This window comes from Octopus sinensis, linkage group LG17 (genome assembly GCF_006345805.1).
Source record: "Octopus sinensis linkage group LG17, ASM634580v1, whole genome shotgun sequence".
NCBI classification, from domain to species: domain Eukaryota; kingdom Metazoa; phylum Mollusca; class Cephalopoda; order Octopoda; family Octopodidae; genus Octopus; species Octopus sinensis.
This window is the reverse complement of record NC_043013.1, coordinates 40,280,227-40,299,895: the sequence shown is the minus strand read 5'-3', so window position 1 is coordinate 40,299,895 and position 19,669 is coordinate 40,280,227. Positions and strand designations below refer to the sequence as shown.

At 34.8% G+C, this 19,669-nt stretch overlaps 2 protein-coding genes across 6 annotated transcripts in view; one reads left to right on the top strand and one right to left on the bottom strand.

Annotated features, from left to right (window-relative positions):
- Positions 1-9,418, top strand: part of LOC115220951 (metallophosphoesterase domain-containing protein 1-like) — a 45,601-nt gene extending 36,183 nt beyond the window's left edge. For all 5 annotated transcript variants that reach the window (XM_036510504.1, XM_036510505.1, XM_029791160.2 and 2 more), the window contains 3 exons: positions 2,908-3,023; positions 5,944-6,054; positions 7,820-9,418. In XM_036510504.1, the coding sequence (XP_036366397.1) occupies positions 2,908-3,023; positions 5,944-6,054; positions 7,820-7,944 (352 nt within the window). In that variant the 3' untranslated portion in view covers positions 7,945-9,418. The remainder of the gene's footprint in view (positions 1-2,907; positions 3,024-5,943; positions 6,055-7,819) is intronic.
- Positions 9,419-11,208: 1,790 nt separating this feature from the next.
- LOC115220902 (nuclear localization sequence-binding protein) overlaps positions 11,209-19,669 on the bottom strand; it is a 33,895-nt gene continuing 25,434 nt past the window's right edge. The window contains exons 3-5 of the mRNA XM_029791102.2: positions 18,670-19,050; positions 17,051-17,145; positions 11,209-13,201 (exon numbers count right to left, since the gene is read on the bottom strand). Coding sequence (XP_029646962.1) covers positions 13,034-13,201; positions 17,051-17,145; positions 18,670-19,050 — 644 coding nt within the window. The 3' untranslated portion in view covers positions 11,209-13,033. The remainder of the gene's footprint in view (positions 13,202-17,050; positions 17,146-18,669; positions 19,051-19,669) is intronic.

Here is a 19,669-nt window from a genome sequence, read left to right as displayed (position 1 = left end):
ACATCATCATCAAAGTTTTAAAGCTATGAGATAATTGCATGATTAATTCAAAACAATGTGAATAAATACCATAAATCCTCGAATATAATACACATTTTTTTCCCAAAATTTAAAGGTCAAAATCCCTAATGCGTATTATACATGAGGTTAAAAATGAAAATTATTTTCTAAGCAATATTCAAGTCTCTATTTGCTGTCTGGCAATGTTTATTCAGATGCATTTTGAGATGTCGGGCGCAAAAATACCTTAAGCTAAGCCTGAAAGCAATGAAGTCATAAAAGAATCATCCATAACTTGCAGTAAGCAACATTTATTAAACATTATTACTGTTATTTCTTTATTTTTATGCAAACAAAATGCACAAAAAGTCTACATGTTTGCATTATGTTATATATACAATGATAATAAAGGATGTTACTGCATACATTTTTACAAACCAAGTACGTTATATAGACTTCCTTGACTCAAGTTAGCGAAGGGGTGCGTATTATACACAAGGTTTAGGTTTTTCAGAGGTACAGCCCCTTAAAAGTCCCCGTGTATTATACTCAAGGGTGGACTATACTCGAGGATTTACGGTAAGTATTACATTTGACAGAGTAATCTGAATGCTAAAGAGTCAAACAATGTAATTGCAGCTGAAACAATCTCAATGCAAAGATGTATACACACACACACACAAACACACACTCACACACACACACACAACACACACACACACACACACACACACACACACACACACACAAACAAACAAACCAGCTGTTAACTAATATCTGTAAGGAGGCCACTGAAGTAAGTTGGGTTCAGGAAGGACAATGATAATGAAAAAAATAAAGAAATTGTGAGCCATGGCTGAAATTCTTCCACTAACTTTTCATAGTATATCAGTATTCTATTTAAAACTGATGTTGGTATATAATTAGCACCAACTAGTCAATGGTAATTACAGAAATAAATTGTCATGTGTTGTTCAATAATAATTACTCATCTGTCTAACATCACTGTTTTTGTCAGCTAATTATGATAAAAAATACATACACACCAAAATAGCTATAACATCAGGTGGTTCTGCTATACTCTATATGTTTAATTGCAAACATCTTTCACCATATTTTCTAAAGAATTTGAGCTATTTTGCATTGATTCAACATTTCCTAATTGTTTCTGCATAAATTTTACTTTATGTCTATATTAGAAATAAACATATTCCTCTTGAAAGTGCCAAGTTGGGTTGATATGTTGTGAAAAGCAGGTCATAAATGGTAAATCCTAAACAAATCTTATTTGCTTAATATCTTGGAGAGAAAAAAAAAGATAGCAATCAAAAGATAGACGCAGGAGTGGCTGTGTGGTAAGTAGCTTGCTTACCAACCACATGGTTCCGAGTTCAGTCCCACTGTGTGGCACCTTGGGCAAGGGTCTTCTACTATAGCCTCGGGTCGACCAAAGCCTTGTGAGTGGATTTGGTAGACGGAAACTGAAAGAAACCTGTTGTATATATGTATATGTTTATATATGTGTGCGTGTTTGTGTGTCTGTGTTTATCCTCCCAACATCGCTTGACAATTGATGCTGGTGTGTTTATGTCCCCGTAACTTAGCGGTTCAGCAAAAGTGACTGATAGAATAAGTACTAAGCTTATAAAAAATAAGTCCTAGGGTCGATTTGCTCGACTAAAGGTGGTGCTCCAGCATGGCTGCAGTCAAATGACTGAAACAAGTAAAATAGAGAGAGTAATCATGTGTAGAAGATAAAATTTTGTTGATTGCCAAATGGTTCCTCAACCACCAACAATGTAGACCCAACCAAATAGTTATATCTAAGGAGTCAAGGCACATAGCTTAATGGTTAGGGTATTCAGTATACAATTGTAAGGTTATGTGTTTGATTCCTGGTTGTGCATTGTGTCCTTAAGCAAGACACTTTATTTTGCATTACTCCAGTTCACTCAGTTGGCAAAAGTGAGTTGTACCTATAATTCAAAAGGCCAGCCTTGTCACATTCTGTGTCACGTTGGATCTCCCTGAAAACTACATTAAGAGTACATGTGTCTGTGGAGTACTCAGCCACTTGCATGTTAATTTCACAAGCAGGCTGTTCCGGAGAACAGATCAACTGGAGCACTTGTCATCATAAGCAATGGAGTCCTAATTATATCTAAGAACCAGATATTTGAAATATTGAACAGTACAATTATATTTATACCTTTTATATAGGTCTGTGGTAGATTTAACTTTAGCTACTGAACAACTAAGATTCTTCTTCAAAGAAACATCCCTACCAAAATGTTATTATCTTCTTCATTTCAAAGCTCACCTCTTTGGTTATTTAAAAAAAAATTATATATATCTGATTTTGCTGATACAGACCATAATTAGTCAACCAGTTCTAGTGACTAAATTTCTTTCTCTTTTTCAACTTGCCTACTATCCTTCTTTAATGTATTCAAAAACGAAGAGCCGACAGAATCATTAGCTTGCCAAGGAGAATGCTTAGAGGCATTTTTGCCATCTTTACATTCTAAGTTAAATTTTTGCTGAGGTCAACTTTGCCTTTCACTCCTCCAGATTTGATAAAATAGGTACCAGTTGAATACTGGGGTCTATGTAATCAATTAACTCCCCCACCACCACCAAATATACATATTTGACACCAACATATAAGTTGCCAGTGGAGCCAACTTTCATAACTACCCTATACTTATTGCATCTGTAAAGGATTACATCAGAGATGAAAGTTTCAAATCATTATGACAGCCCATTAGTGACATCTTTGTTACATGTCAGACAACTTTATGCAAAAATTATATCTAGTTTCAAACTGATTCTACAAGAACCTGAAACACACTTAACATTCTCTATCGCCTGATGTCACTTGTATTTCATAGTTTTCTTTTTACACAGGCAACCACGTTTTTGTGACTGGGCCTTCAATGTACCCCGAGGCAAGAAACTGCTGGATAAATGGAATCTTATCCCTGATGATGTGGATATCTTAATAACACATGGACCACCTCTGGGTAAGAGAATTTTCTATTTAATTAGTCTTCGTTTTTTTATTTTTCTTTGTAAATTGTATGTATATCAATGACACCCTGAATATTCTCCATCATCATCATCACTTAACATCTATTTTCCATGCCAGCATGGGTTGGATGGTTTAACTGGAGCTGGAGAGCTGCACTGGGCTCCATTTGTCTGTTTTGGCATGGTTTCTACAGCTGGATGCCCTTTCTAATGCCAACCAGTACACTCTGTAAAGTAGGCAGCATAAGGAAGGACATCCATCTATAGAAGCCATGTCAAAACAGACAAATGGAGCCTGGTGCAGCTCTCTGGCTTGTCAGCTCCTGTTAAACTGTCCGACCCATGCCCCATGCTAATTAATTCTTCAAGTTACTAAAGTTAAAAATTACAGACCAAGACATGTGTCCGTATGATGTCATATTGCCATTAAAAATATCCTTTCCTGTTATGGTAAGAAGCTGAGGAAGGGAACACAGAAGAATTATTATGTACAAACAGACAGACAAGACAGCTATTAAAGATATCTAAGACACTTTAGATATTACTAAGTGCACAAGAAGTTTGTGGGCTCAGATAAGTATGTATGCCGGTGGGAGAAAAGGTTACTGATATTTTGTGACTGGCTTTTTGCCACCTGCTGTGTAATGTACAGATGCAGTATGGTCAAAAGATTAAAAAAGTCACTTCTCAATCACATGAACTTGGATTCAGTCCCACTGTGTCACATCTTGGTCAAGTGTTTGTACTATAACTACAAAAGTGCTGCGATAAATGATTCTCTTTGGTTGAATATCATGTGAAATTGCTGAATATCCTCTGACAATTTTAATTAAGTGGTTCCCAACTTTTTTTGCTACCAAGGACCATGTGAATTTTTCCACAGATCCCAAGCTTTTGAAAGGCTGAACTACTTGACAAATTTTGAACTCACTTCAGTTACCCAAGTTTATATTTGTAGATATGCCCTCCACCAGGGCTCTTCAAATCTCAGGTTGAGCACTGCTGTACTATGGCATGGAGATAACTGAACAAATACTTGGAAAGATGCCACAGGCTTTTTATCTTGGATATATTGAACAGCTGCCAGTTCTAGGACCATACTGTGCATTGTGTACAATATTTAACTGCAGTTATTCATGTTTATCATGGATGTTTGGCTAAAAAAAGATAAATCATGTTAAATAAATCATTGGTAAATGAATAATAGAACATATGGAAAAATAGATTTCATTCTGAGGCCCTGAGTTGTGCTGAGCATTGTGAGTGGTCATTGGAGTGCACTTATGCAGTCCAAGCAGAATCTTTAACTGGTTGCCAACCTATATTTTCACAAATCAATTTGTGATAAGCATAATATGTAATAGTTGAGCATACTGTTATCCCAGATCAGCAATGAATGAATCAAGGATAAACAAAGATAGATGTATATGAAATACATGTTGGCAAGTCACCTGAAGCATCTGTTTGTAAGAGTGCTCTGGTAGAGGTTACAATGGAAGCAGGAAAAGTGGACTTGGTTTGAGAGAAAGGATTCTTGATTTATTGGGATTTACCAGATGTGGATGGCAACGACTATACTCAGAAACAGGGATGCATCCCGTTACTTGTATGATTTGGGAGCATCAATTCAGACTGTTTGGTCATGTTGCTCAGTTTTCTGAGTTAGATCCTACATATTGTGTTCTCTTCTCACATACATGTGCTTGTGCATGAGAGAGAGAAAGAGGGTGAGAAAGAGAGATAGAGGTGAGTGAGTGAAGGTGTGTGTTGTGATGATTGACGTCTTTTAAGGTACACACACACATATAGAAAATGTGATGTAATAGTATAAAATTTTTACAATAGTTGATTTATGGAAAAGATTGTTAACTTTTGAAATGCAAATATGTGAATGAAAATTAAATTAAGTTTAATTTGTAGCCAAAATAGTACTGAATCTTTTGATATCCCATATGTCAAAGTCTGTAACTCGGTTTTGGAAAGCATAAGGAATATATAATGTCAAAGATGAGGCAGACCTGTACATGGTAGCTAGACCTGGTAGAAATAGCAGCCAAATCTCCCACAAAACACCCTACTGTCTTAATCCGACAATTCTGCCTATTATGTAGCTTTAATGAAAAACTGTAACTAAAGATTAAGATTATTAACCCCACAGAGAGATGAAAGAAGAGAGACAGCATAGGGATGGTTTTGGCTGACTGTCATCCTGTACTCCCCTTGTTGCTAGTGAAATGACACAAACCGCCTGTCTTGAGTTACTGGTTGTTTTAATGGCAGAACAAACTGGACATAAAGATTACACAAATAGTGATTCTCACTTTGAAACTAATGATTTTGAAAATCTTTTTAGATTACAGGACACCCAGGTCTCTCATGTATCCATGTTTAAAATTTCAGTGTGATCGGATGAACTTGAGTTGTAAGGGCACAAACAGACGGAACGGATTTTATATATTAAGAAGATATATATATATATCATTAGAAAGGGGATCCAAATAAAATATTAATTATTATGCATATAATTATATGTATTTGTGTTCATATTTCTTGTCTTTGTGTTTGCTGGTCGTAAATAATGGCCTCACAAACAAATGGTGTTCTTTCCCTGCAGTCCATAATGAAAGTATGCCTGAGTTTCTTGACATGTTTTATGATCTTTGTAAACAAAAGGCTCATTCAACTGGTGTTGTTTGTTTCTAGTTCTCCGTGTAACAGTGATTGGGCTATTTGCTATCTCATAGACTGATTGGGGATTAGTATCAAGTAGGGCATCTGTAGAAAACTCTGCCCCCAAATTATTCTTGTCTGACCCATGCAAGCATGGAAAAGCAAACAATATTAAAACAATGACAGCAACACCAGTGGTGGTGATGATAATGATGATTTTCTTCTTTTATCCCCATACTACAGGTTATGGAGACCTTTGCAGATCTGGCTTGAGGGCTGGTTGTGTTGACCTCCTCAACACCATTCAGAAGCGAGTCCAACCAAAATTTCATATTTACGGACATATTCATGAAGGTGAAAATTATTTTCAATTACATCATTTCTTTTCTTTTTTTTATAATTAATATCGTTTTCTTGTAGTCATGGGGCTCTCCATCAATCAAGGTTGACCATGTATCGGCATAGCTATGTGCATACCTCAGCAAGATTTTTTTTTTTTAAGGAAGATTAGCAGTTGCCCCTCTCCATGCCACCAATATCTATCCAAAGGAAAGGTTGCTAACTTGGCTTGGCACCAGTGTTGTTGCAGATGTTGCTGTCAGAACACAAGGAGCCAGAACAAATAGTTACGCATCTTGCTTGAACCCCTAAGTTTTACCAATAGGTACCTGAATGGGTACTTTTTCATTGACCCCACCAGAAGGATGAAAGGCACAGTTGATGCTGGTGGTATTTGAACTCAAAGCATAGAGGTTTGGAACATATATTATGAGGCATTATATCTAATATTATAACAACTCTACCAATTCAGTTTTCTTATAGCCATAGGCCTTGGATTTAAGTGAAAGTTGTGATGTTCATGCAATTTTTTCAAAGTTGTTAGAAATATGATTAATTTCCTGTTATAGATATTTCAACAGAGATTACAGATTCTATGGAAGCTTGACTCAGTTCTATAGAATTTGTGATAATACCAGTAATACAGTGGCTTATTCCAATCAGCTATATTCTTCCTATAGTGCAGGTGCATGGCTTAGTGGTTAGGGTGTTGGACTCATGATCGAAAGATTGTGGTTTTGATTCCTGGACTGGATGTGTTGTGTTCTTGAGCAAAACACTTCATTTCATGTTGCTCCAGTTCACTCAGTTGTACAAATGAGTACCACTAGTGGAGGCACGTTGCTTAGTGGTTAAGGTGTTGGATTCAAAACCATAAGATTATAGTTTCAATCCCTGGACCAGGTGATCCATTGTGTTCTTGAGCAAAACACTTCATTTCATGTTGCTCCAGTCCACAAGCCCCAAAATGTTGGTTGAGGGGGCCAGTCAATTAGATCGACTCCAGTACACAACTGGTACTTTATTTATTGACCCTGAAAGGATGAAAGGCAAGTCGAGCTCAGCACAATTTGAACTCAGAACATAAAGAGAAACAAAATACCTATTTCTTTACTACTCACAAGAGGCTAAACACAGAGGAGACAAACGGTTTAAGTCGATTACATCAACCCCAGTGCATAACTGGTACTTAATTTATCGACCCCGAAAGGATGAAAGGCGAAGTCGACCTCGGCAGAATTTGAACTCAGAACGTAACAGCCTGGTGTGCTAATGTTCCTGCCAGCTCACCACTTTAGAATCAGAATTATTATTGCAAGGTATCCCACCCAATGCTGGTAGTTCTGCATTTTTTTTTCCTAGTATATTTATTCATAGGCACAAGAGTAGCTATGTGGTAAGAAGTTTGCTTCTCAACCACATGGTTCTGGGTTCAGTACCCGACTGTGTGCCACCTTAGGCAAATGTCTTCTACTGTAGCCTTGTGAATGCATTTAGGACATGGGCATTAAAAGAACCTTGTGTGTCTATGTATATACATGTTTGTCTTTGTGTCTGTCCCCTCAACACCACATGGCAACCAATTTTGGTGTTTACATCTCCATAACTTAGCAGTTCAACAAAAAAAATAGTACTGGGGTTGATTCAGTCAACTAAAATTCTTTAAGGTGTTGCACCAGCATGGCCACAGTCTAATGACTAAAACAAGTAAAAAAAAAGTTAATTAATTACTGTTTTTTTACTAACATAGTAATTCTGAACATCTATTTTTATATTTCAGATTATGGCATCCTGACTAATAAGACGACAACATTCATCAATGCTTCAAGCTGTTCAATAAACTACTGCCTTACAAATCCACCCATTGTCTTTGATCTCCCCTTATACAATTCTGAGGCATCTTAACATTACAGAAAACGCTTACATTTCCACTCCTTTTTCTTTCAATTCATATATTTACTTAATGTTAAACGTTTTTGTTGAGATTTTTGTTAAACTGTTTTATATTCAATTTTTCCAATTTGCAAGTCAGATTGTAAACAAATCCAGACATTTGCATTAATTTTTGAGAGCAAATGTTTCATAACCAGTTGTCAGGTGAGAAAACAAATAAGAAAAACCAGTATTATTTAGTTTAACCCTTCAATGTTTAAACCTGTTTTATGTTCCAACTGGCCAGATCTAGCTTATACCTATTCAACAATATCATTCAGAATATAGACTGTTACATCATCAAAATGTCAAAGCAACAGGATAATACACGATTAATTGAAAATGATGTGAATAGATAAGCATTACATTTGACAGTAAACTGAATGCTGAAGGGTTAAACAATCAACATGATTTTGTTGTGTTTACAGAGTCATTATGCCAATATAATTAACACACACACTGGTTCAATATCCAATTGTTTTGTTTGTCAAAGCTCTTTCATTGCTGCTTGCAACCTTTTCAATGACTACCGACTTAATCCGTTATAGAGGCTGTATTTGTTTGAGATCTTGCTAGTGTATTGGAAAGGTTGCAAATACTAATGGAAGAGCTTTGACAAACAAAAACAAAATAATCAGATATTTAACCAACTGATTAATAATAAATGAGTGGAATCGAACTAATGTGTGTTAATTATATTGGCATAATGGCTCTCCCATGACACAAAATTTATTTCAACACACTAATTCACATAAAGAATCTTGCAAACCAGATACAAAAACGAAACCAACATGGTACATTACCAGTAATGCAGTTTCCATCAAGAGTTATAAAACTGTTATATCAGTAGAAAGTAGCATTATATTTCATGAATTGTTTGTTACTTATAAACATTATAGTTATCTTTGGAACAAACATAAGTAGGTAACGGCTGTGAGGTTAAAACTTTGCATTGCAACTGCATAATGGTTCCAAGACTGATCTCAATGTGTGGCACTTTCAACAAGTCTCCTACTGTAGCCTCAGGTTAATCAAAGCCTTGAGGCTGGAATTTAGTTAAGTGGCAATTGTGCAAAAGCCTTTTGAGAATGTGTTTATATGTGAGATAGGTGCAGACGCGACTGTTTGGGAAGAAGTTTGCTTCTGAATTACATGGTTTGGGGTTTAGTCCCATTGCATGGCACCTTGATTAAGAGTCTTCTACTATAGCCCTGAGCTGACCAAAGCCTTGTGAGTGGATTTAGTAGATGGAAAGTGAAAGAAGTCTTGTGTATGTGTGTGTTACTGTGCCCTTGCCTTGACTTTGTTTTGATAGCTATAAACTAGTGCCTCCATCATACAAGAAATGTCCTTTGTTTCCAATCTTCTATGAAAACATGTTTGGTCATGGAGGAATATTACCTTACTTGAAAACGGGTGAGGAAGAGCATCCAGCTGTAAAAAAAAATCTGCTTTAAAAATTCCATCCAACCCATGCGAGCATGGAAAAGTGGGTGTTAAAACAATGATGGTATATATATATATATATATATATATATATATATATGAGAGAGATAAAAAAAATAATGTACCTCTTTTATTGATGCTTAACCCTTTTGTTACCATATTTTTGCTGAAATACACTGCCTGTTTTTAATTGATTTTCACAATAAAGAATTTAATAAAATTGCTTTGTCATTATTAAGCTGGTGTTTGGAACATATAATTATCACAAGATTTTGATGGAGGTTTTAATGTAGATTACTTTGAAACAGCAAGTTTTTCATCATAGAGCCAGACCAAAAAAAAAAAAAAAAAAAGAAAAAGAAAAAGAAAAAAAGCGGTGCTTATAAATATGACTAATGTGTAATTTTTTACATTTGTAAAGGCATTACCTTGTCATTTTCACCATCAGAAATGCAATAAACCAGTTATTAGCTCATTGGAAATTAAAGATGCTATGTTGCACCAGTTAGGATAGAAAATGTAATTAAAATAAACTTCCAAATTCCCAAGTTTAACATTATTACATTCAATAATTCAATGTTAACTATTCATAGCTTAACCACATATGGCTAAAGTGTTAATTTTGTAACCATGAGATTCCAGGTTCACTCCTCCTGCATGGCACTTTGTGTGTAATATTTGAATATAGTATTAGTGATTGAGTAGCTGTAAATTTTAAGTATGCTGCAGATGGTAATATAGAATTGTACTCATAAGCCTGTTCCTAATATAGCTAAAACTAGATCATTACAATGCCTCATTTTAGGCTTCTTGTAGCAGTCCATGTTCATCATAAAAAAAGACCAGTGTTAGCTTTGAATTAATCCAACTATTTGTCTCTCTGGTTCTCCCAGTTCAGATTTACTTCCTACTTTGCTAATCATTGTTGCAATTTCTGTGATAGGTTGAGAGCAATAATAAACCAGAAATTGCATAGGAAATTGTATTTTATATTTCAAATTATTTTATTTTATTTCAATTCACAATATGTTGAGCAAGTGGTACCAACACAAAGGTTCAAAATTGACATTTTTTTTATTTACTAATTTTTTTGGTTAAATTCCAGTTGTCATTAATATGCCTGCCTTTTGTTTATAATGACAAAGCAGTTGATTGTCACTTCAAGTTAAATCAGACCTAATACAAACATTACCAGACTAGCTGTAGGGGAAGAATATTTTTTTAACACATTTAGCAACAGCAACTGCAGTTTGTGATACAAAAACTCAAGTTTCTACATAAAAAATATGAGGGGTTTTCCATTTTTAGACAAATACAGAGCAATTATAAACAATACCATGTTGATTTTGTCAACAGATTTTTTTTATTCAATGGAATCAATAGTTGTGTGAAAATTTAAATAATTCAGCCAGACTGAAAAGTAAAAATAATTTGGAATGACTTAGCTATCAAATCTGTATAAAATATCAAATTACAACCATGGAAAGAAACATTTAGAGCTACCATACATTTTAAAAAAATAGTTCTCTATGTTGGCTGTAACATACATCAATGAAGTTCTACTAAAAATATATAGAAAACTTCACTATGTAAAGTTGAAGACTACTTTCTGTAAACTCCCAATCAGCCATCATATGGAATTGCTCTGGGTTTTAATAATTGTCTTATGCATGAAATAAGGTTAGAATTAATGTGCAGTTGGAAATATTTCTACAGATAAAATGACAAATTATGATAAAACTGTTCAAAATGAAATACTGTTTATATAGAACAGTATTTTTCAAAGCTCTATGTTCAAGAAAATGAAGGGAGGTAATTTGGTCGTTGGGTAAATACCAGAATTTCCTTAACAAGAGATTACAAGCTGAGTTACATTTTTATAAATTCATTTTTAAAAAATTTTATTTAAAGCTTTGTTGCTGACCAACAAATAACATACTAAACTAACAACACTTTTTTTATTAAAGAAAACTTATAATTTAAAATGAAATGAAAATATATTATTTGAATTTTTAATAAATAAATTTGGAGAGAAGAGAAAGTTTTATATGACAGCTTAACAGAGAGTCTGTGATGTCTGGGTCATAGGCACCATTCATTCAGATTTATTGGGATATAAAAATTAAGATGGGAGCATATGTTAGCTTTCTAATTGAAATTGGTTCCAGTATTAGAAAAATAAATGCCTAATGTTTGACTAAAACTGTTTATCTAATGATTGATTGATTGAAAACAAATCTTTTAAAAAACAAAAGACAAAACATCCAGATATGTAGCAATGAATAAATTCTGTTTCCATACCGGAAGCATGTAATACTTATGTTGCTTTCTTTTTTTTTTTTATTTTAAAGGCCTCTGTTGGTACATGGAAGTCCCGATTAATGAATATAAAATGGACAATTAGGAAATAAGGTTAAAAGACATGTAACAAAAAAATTAAGACTCATACAAAGTATATGAGCAAAAGAATTGTTGCCCAAATAACAAGAAATGTTTTTGACATTAACAACAAAATGCGCTAGTTTTGTTTAACCTGAATCTCCTCTTATGCAACTGTTTTACATGTGTAAGGGGCTGCACAGTTGCTCTGGAACTGAAATGTGAAATGCTATTAATGGGACATTCACTGCAATAAAATCATACGCTTCCTCATTTCATATCAATGGTAGAGAAAACAGAAAGTCTGGCATGTTATTTTATAAATAAATAAATAAATAATTCAGTGAATTCCTGCAATAGAAACAGAGTATCCATATTTTATGATTGGGTTCAGTCACAATTGCAAAGAAAGTAAATGATTGATGTATGGAGTTTGGAATTTTCCTCTTAGCTTGGCCATAAATTTATTAAATGGGGAAAGATCCAGAAACAGCATACAGCAGTGAAGCCCTATCCCACAAATATAGGGTCTTTAAATTCAAACTCAAAAGAAGAATTTAGTTCAGATGTGAGAGGAAGAATAGAGAGCTATATGAAATATCTGATGAAGAAATAAGTGAATTGTGTTTTAAAGCTTTGTGTAGCCTACAAACAATATTTAAAAATCTAACCAAACTTTTTGTTGAAAACTTTTGGAAATTTAAAGAAAATTAAGTTTTAAAACTTGGAAACCTTTGCTTTGTAGCTTCAAATATTTCAAGTAGTCTGAAGTGTTTGTATTTTAATTAGTAATTCTGAAATCATGCCTAGCAAGGTAGCCAAAACATTTTAGCTTCTAGAAAAAATATACTTATCCCAATAGTCTAAATGGAAGAACATGAATCCTGGAAGAAAACTATTTGGCTAGATTATTAGAATTCACTATTCATTCTAAAGAATAATTAACCTGAAATAAAATAGCTCTCTTGTAAAAGCACTAAACAATTTTTTTTTCTTGAAATCAAGATAGACACAGGATATTTTCACAGAGCTACAGACAAATGAATGACAAAAATTTATGTAAATTTCCACTGTCTGTTAACAAAGCAACTGTGGTAAGTGATTGATAGCTGCTCTGGTAGCTCTTAACTTGTGTCACTTATTTGTTATTAAAGTGATAGTGGTGGTGGTGCTGCTGGTGGTTTCCTAAACTGTCAAATCAAGTTTTACTTCCTTCCTTAGGATGAAATGATGGAAATTATTTCCAAGCAGATTCACCTTTTGGAAATTCTCTTTTCATTTTGCTTAATTTCAAATTTTTCTGTTGCAATTTTTCTCGTCTTCTTGGATTGTTTCCACCTATTGAAGTGAATTCGACATTTATTTGTCTCCCATTCAGATGAGTATGATGCAGACGCAAACCAATCTGGAAGAAATTTGCAAAAAAGTTAATACAATTCCAAATATAATAAAAACTTATTTCCTATTTACTTTTTCAGACTTGGATTCCCATACAGACTAATAAATGTTAAATTTGATAAGGACTAGGTAAAGATGTTGCATTAAATACCATCTGTGATGAAGGCAGTGAGTTGGTAGTCATTAGCAGAACGCTTTGCAATATTCCTTCTGGCTCTCACACCACCCTAAGTTAAATCCTGGAAGATCCAGCTTTTTCTTTCAGCCTTTTGAGGTCAATAAATAAAGTATCAGTCATGTGTTGGGTTGATTTCTTTTTTCTCTAAGAAGAAATATGCTATGTTCAGACCTAGATAGGGGTTGAACTGTACTAAGTTACGAAAATGCCCTATACATAACAGCACCACTACAAATCAATCAGGAATTAAGGGTCCCAGCCTAATTAATGATGCAAATTTATTAAATATAGAACACTTTCTGAAGGATTGATGGTTTAGCAAAAGAGGAAAAATTGACTGACAGGATTTTAATTTCAGAGAGCTGGAACAAATATTGCATAATGTTCTATTCAACTTACTGCCATCATCACTGGTAATATTTAGTGCAAAATCTCAATCTGGTTTTAATCTAATCTAACAAGAACATCTAGCTGACTGCTTTAGGTAGTTGGAGAGCAGCATAACTGATGAAAATGTTATAAACTAAAAGCTCTGAAGACAACAAATGAATAAAATTGATGACCGTTTGGAGTACCAACTTAGAATTAGAGATATTTACAACTGGTTGTAATGATAATCACACAAACATAAAATGATCATTAATTAGATGAAAGACATTACCATTACATGATAGTGTTTTTCAGTTAATAATTAAGAAATTACAGAACATTTAAGAATCTTTGTCATGTTAATCAAAAACAATACTACAATGCAGCTACAGGCTATAATTATTAATAATAAAACTGCTATGTAACTACACATATTGCCAATAATACTATTGATCTCTAACAAACATAAAATATTAAATTGACCAGCACTTACATATCCTGAAAGAATTAAAGACGAAGTACGAGGGGGGTGCTGAAAAGTTCCGGACTTTGGGTTTAAAAAAAATACAAGAGGATCAGTTAATTATGATTTTATTCAAAATATTCCACTCTCAGATTCATACAATTATTGCATCAGTCCTTCAGTTTTTCTAAACCCTGCAAAAAAACTCATCAAGCTAGGCCCCCAACCAGGTCTATCACAAAACCCTTAAAGCCAGGAACTTTTCAGCATCCTTTTGTAATTCCTGATGGGATTTGAAATCAGAATGTAAAGGCACTCTATCAATTCTATAATTAACCATCCCTACCATTGATGGTAATATTCATTTTATTTATACTAATATTCATTTCTTTTCACTTGCCAGGTATTTGAAGGGATTGGATTATTACTAATATTTATTTTAGAAATCGTCCAGGACAAATTAAAGTCAGGTAGGATCTGAACTTAAAACTGGAAAGGTATCCATTTAAATTAAAAAATCAGAACTCCAATTTCTGTATTAACACTAACAGCATTAATTGTAATGTCAGTATTATGCATACTAAAGCCCCTTGTCACCTACCATGAAGCAATCTCACCAATGGCTCTTCTTTTTAGCAAATCAGTGTCATTTTTGCCACAGTCAGAGGATGAGACCAGTAAGGTAGCAGAGGAAATGTTACCTTTTGCAGGTAATTAATTACCCTAGTTCTGGTGGTGTGGGTATATTCCTAACAAAGAAGTGAAGAGATGACAAAAAACTAGATGGAATAAAAAAAATAACAACAGAGGAGTTGTAGACACATGACGTTTATAATCTCTACAAGTGAAACTGAAAGATATGTAAAAGGAAAACCTTCCTTATGAAAACTTTCTCAAAGAGGGCAAATGAAAACTTTCTTAAAAAAAAGAAATCTTGCCCACCAGGGACAATGGATATAGTGGAACCAGTCACCCATGGGAGGAGCTGGTTAAGGGGTATAGCCCTTCTTACTGCATGTTGTTGTTGACCTCTTGCCAACCGCAAATAATCTTAAAATGTGGAGCAAAGAAAACCCATCCCGCAAGCAGTGTAGAGCAACTCTTTGCATCTCGGACTACATTTTGATCAGATGCCTCAGGGCATTTGGAAAGGCCAACACTAGTGAAAATGTGACAAGGTTCTTAAAGAAATCATCAAGTGGACTGATCTGCGAAGGGTGAAAACTAACAAATGACAGCCCCTATTCCCCAAGGGTATCAGATTCTTGAGGGAAGGTAACATGGCTCCAAAGACAAAAGCTATAGCAGGGGACCTATTTTTTATTTTACAATGAACTTCAGATTATGAGATGCAAGTGGGCCTGAGGGGCAAACTTGTCTTCTCAGAGGAGATAGCAGTAATATCACTCAGAATGGACCTGCCCCTGCTCTCCAATCAATGATCATAGTCAAATTTACAGTGCTCTGGAGGGACAGGCTCGATATTTCACATCAGCTAAAAGAAAAAAACACAAATACCAGGACTTGATTGCTGAGGTCCTTGTCAAGGGATGGCATGTGGCTTCATTCTTTATAGAAGCCAGACTGCCACAACTTTCCAACTAAATCAGTGCACTATTTCCAGCAGAAGATTGGTCTGGAATCAAAGCAACTAATGAAAGCCAGCAAGTCACAGTAGCTGAAAACACTTGTAGGTGATAAGAGACTGCAAATGGAACCTTTCCATGAGTAAAGATTAATTTGGTCCTTGCTGTCCTACTCAGTCAAAGCATACAGGTGAAGTATATAGGCTAAGGAGTAAAATGCTTGTGACCCTGAGTTACCTGCTCATGATACTGAAGGGTTTCCAACATTGGATGGATTTAGAGCTTGCAAAACCTCCAAATAGCTCCTGCAAGTTCTGCATCTCTGATATTTATTTCAACTTGTCATTGTGGCGGGAGATTTTTGTGGTTATGTCAAAACTCACCAAGATGGATTGATTGTGTTAACAGAAAATTTGATCATCATCATTATTTCACATCAGCTTTTTCTATGCCTGCATAGATTGGACAGATTTTGCTCTCTATTGTACAATAGTTCTTCACCTGGTGCACAAAACAACAGAGATAATTGTCAATTGCTGTTTGTGTTATTTGTGGGCATAGTTTTTAAAGCTGGATACTTTCTCTACCATCAATCACTTTACAGCATAACTGGCTGCATTGTATCATCCTCCCATAATAAGAGAGGCTGACTTGTGGTAGGACTAAAGAATTCCCCTCTACTCTGTATCAGTTTTTATTCACAATTACTGCCCTCCATAACAAGATTCCAGCACTGTGGATTGTGGAGCTTACAACTTCATTTCATTCCTTGATTTAAGAAATATAACAAGACAAGAAAGCATGAATAATCTTATATGTAACACAAATTTCAGAAATCCAGCTAGACAACTGGTAGCTCCTGACAAACATAAAGCAAGAGTGTAGGTCAGAAGTCACTGTTATGTATTCAGTGCCCCAGGGTCTCTGCCACACTGATACCTGTATACAGCTGGCTAGACCAAGTCATAATATGCTGCTTATGATGAAATATGAACCTTTTGGCTGGTAGACCAAACATTCTATTAAGTTAGTCAGCTGTGGTTCTGTGATAATTTACACCTAAAAGGTATTTGTAGCGACAACTATACAATCCTGAAGTGATTGTAGTATGTCAACTGAATGAAGTTTGTAGAGTAAAACATTTTCTTTGCATAACACCAGAAGCTTGTGTCTACAAAAAATGTCATTATTAACTAAAAAGATTCCTCTTCTGTTTCATAAGAATATACAAAAAAACAAACTAACAAGAAAAAAACATACCTTGTGACTAATTCTGTCTTTGAATTCAATGTAAGCAAATCCTCGAGGCTTGTTTGTGCCACGTTCTGTAGGAATTCGAACTTTTTTGACTCCTCCTGCAAAAAGAAAAAGAATTTTCAATTATTGATAAATTTACATAAACCTAATATCACAAAATTTTGTTTTGCATTTCATATATATCAGATATTTTACATTTTCTAATTCAAACTATCTACCAATGAGTGGTCAAACTTATTAATTTCAGAAGACAGAAGACCAATTTAAAAACAAAGATGTAGCAGAACCACTTTCTGTTGTTTTCTCTACAAAGATTTAACCCCTTAGCATTCAAATTATTCTGTCAAATAAGATGCTTATTCACACTGTTTTGAATTAATCATGCATTATCTAAGATTTGAGATTTTGATGTGATTGTTTATTTTTAGTATGACATAATAGGGTAGATGCAGGGGCCAAATCTAGCCAGTTTGAACATAAAACAGATAGGATACTTTGGCTGGATATGGCCAGTCTGAATGCTAAATGGTGTAGCTACTGAAAGTCTCTGCAGAGATACAGTGCTATTGACAGAACACTAGTCATCAAACTAGCCCTGTAACCATTCCCCGATACAATTCAAGTAATATGTAAAGTAGATGTCATCCAGGCTATGAAGGGCTTTTTAGTGTCAGTTGTCTTGCTCCAGTTTATACCATGCACAACCTAGCTTTAGAATAGATACACTATGTTTCATAAGTGATGACTAAAAAAAGTCAGAGACAGGAAAGACATTTGCTTGTTGAGCACTGCCTCATAAAACCCATTCACACAATGCCAGTATTTAAAAGTAGGCATAAAACAATGATGATAATGCATTGTACTAGTTTCATGACGGGAAATAAAATAAATGACAAATATATTCTCTTCTGGATAAAACATCAGCATATTGCAGGTTGCTCTTGTTTAGTCTCAAATCAACCCTCATCAAGCAGACCTATAATCATGATCAAAGACATTCCAGTTCTGACTGTCCCATCATTTTGTATATCAGAGTCTACATTATCCAATGTTGGTCTTACCTTTTCTAAGGCAGCAGGATGTGACTGGAGGGAAATTTTGTTGTTATTTCTAATAGGTCAAGCAACCCAAGAGAGATCTTTTTTGGCTCAGGTTAACATTCAAAGCTACAGAAAATCTGCGTCAGTGAATTCCATCTAAACCATATTAGCCTGGAAAAGTGTCTTCAATAAATATTACAGACAAATTGATGGAAGGAATGATGTTAACTGATATGACACAATGAAAAATAGTGCTTAACTCAACTAAATGTGGCACATAAGTCAATTTACACCTTAAATACAGCAACACATCAAACTACAAAATATTAAACTGCTGCTCATGCAGTCACATAATGTATTATGATGACACATATATAACTCAGCTCACACACAGGACAGAGTTACATACCAGTGACAGCCGCTTATACACTAGTTGTTGTCATCAACACTGCCATGCTACATAAATCAATTAGCCATGCAAAACTAAATATTGTGAAACATTTCATCTTGATTTAGTCCTACAGAAAAGAATGTGAATCAGAATGACATTAACTGAACAGCTGATGTTTTCTATTTCAATACCTGTTTTACGGAAGTGTTCCTCTAGCTGTTCTTTTGTAACATTGTAAGGTAGGTTACCAACAAACACAACATAGGCCTTCTTCACAGGTTTATTGTCCACAGAAAAATTCTTATCTGGTGTTACATTGTTACTGGTATCAGAGGTAGATTTCTTTGTTTTGGGTGACGGAGTTTTAGTTTTGGAAGGACTGGCTTTCTTTTCTTTGGTCTTTTTCTTTGGAGTTTTGCTACCAGCAGCTACCACTTTAGCTGCTGTTGCTGCTGCTACTGGGGGTTTCTTAGTGTGACGAGGTGATATGCGTTTCTTAGAGAGAAGCAGCTTGGACTGAAACCCACTGCTACTCTGTGATTTTATTTCCAATGTTCTTTTCGATCGCCGAACTAAAAGGAAAAGAAATTAAGAATCAGATGTCACTAGATACAGGAAAATTGATAAGAAGGGAAAAACTTTCAAAATGCCTCACAATTTTCACTACAACACAGCTTTATAACATTATCTTTTACACAGGAATGTATCGACATAGTATTTAACTTATCATCATAATTGTTGTAGTCAGATGCCATGACTGTACCACGTTTCAACAGCCACCACTCTGTATTTGTTGTTCTTAAGCATACTAATGAGTTGAACTGTACAAAAACTCACACAGGTGTGTTGCTGATTATTTCCTTTTGAATAATTCTCCAGCCAAGAATTTAGCGCCAAATCCACACAGATGTTTCCAAGAACCTCATTGATCACACAAATATATTTTGGATACTTAGGCACTTGCTCAAGGTGCTGTGTAGTGCAAGTGAACCTGAAATCACATGGTTTGGAAATCAACTTCTAATCTGCACAGCTATCCCAGCACTCTCAATTTATATATGTGTGTCTTGTGTGAATGTTTACAAAACTAAGCTGAGCAACAGCTACAAATGGCGACATCACTATTTTTGGTTGGGTTGCAAATGATGGCATTTGTTGACATTTCCTACCAATAAGTAATTTTTTAGCTCT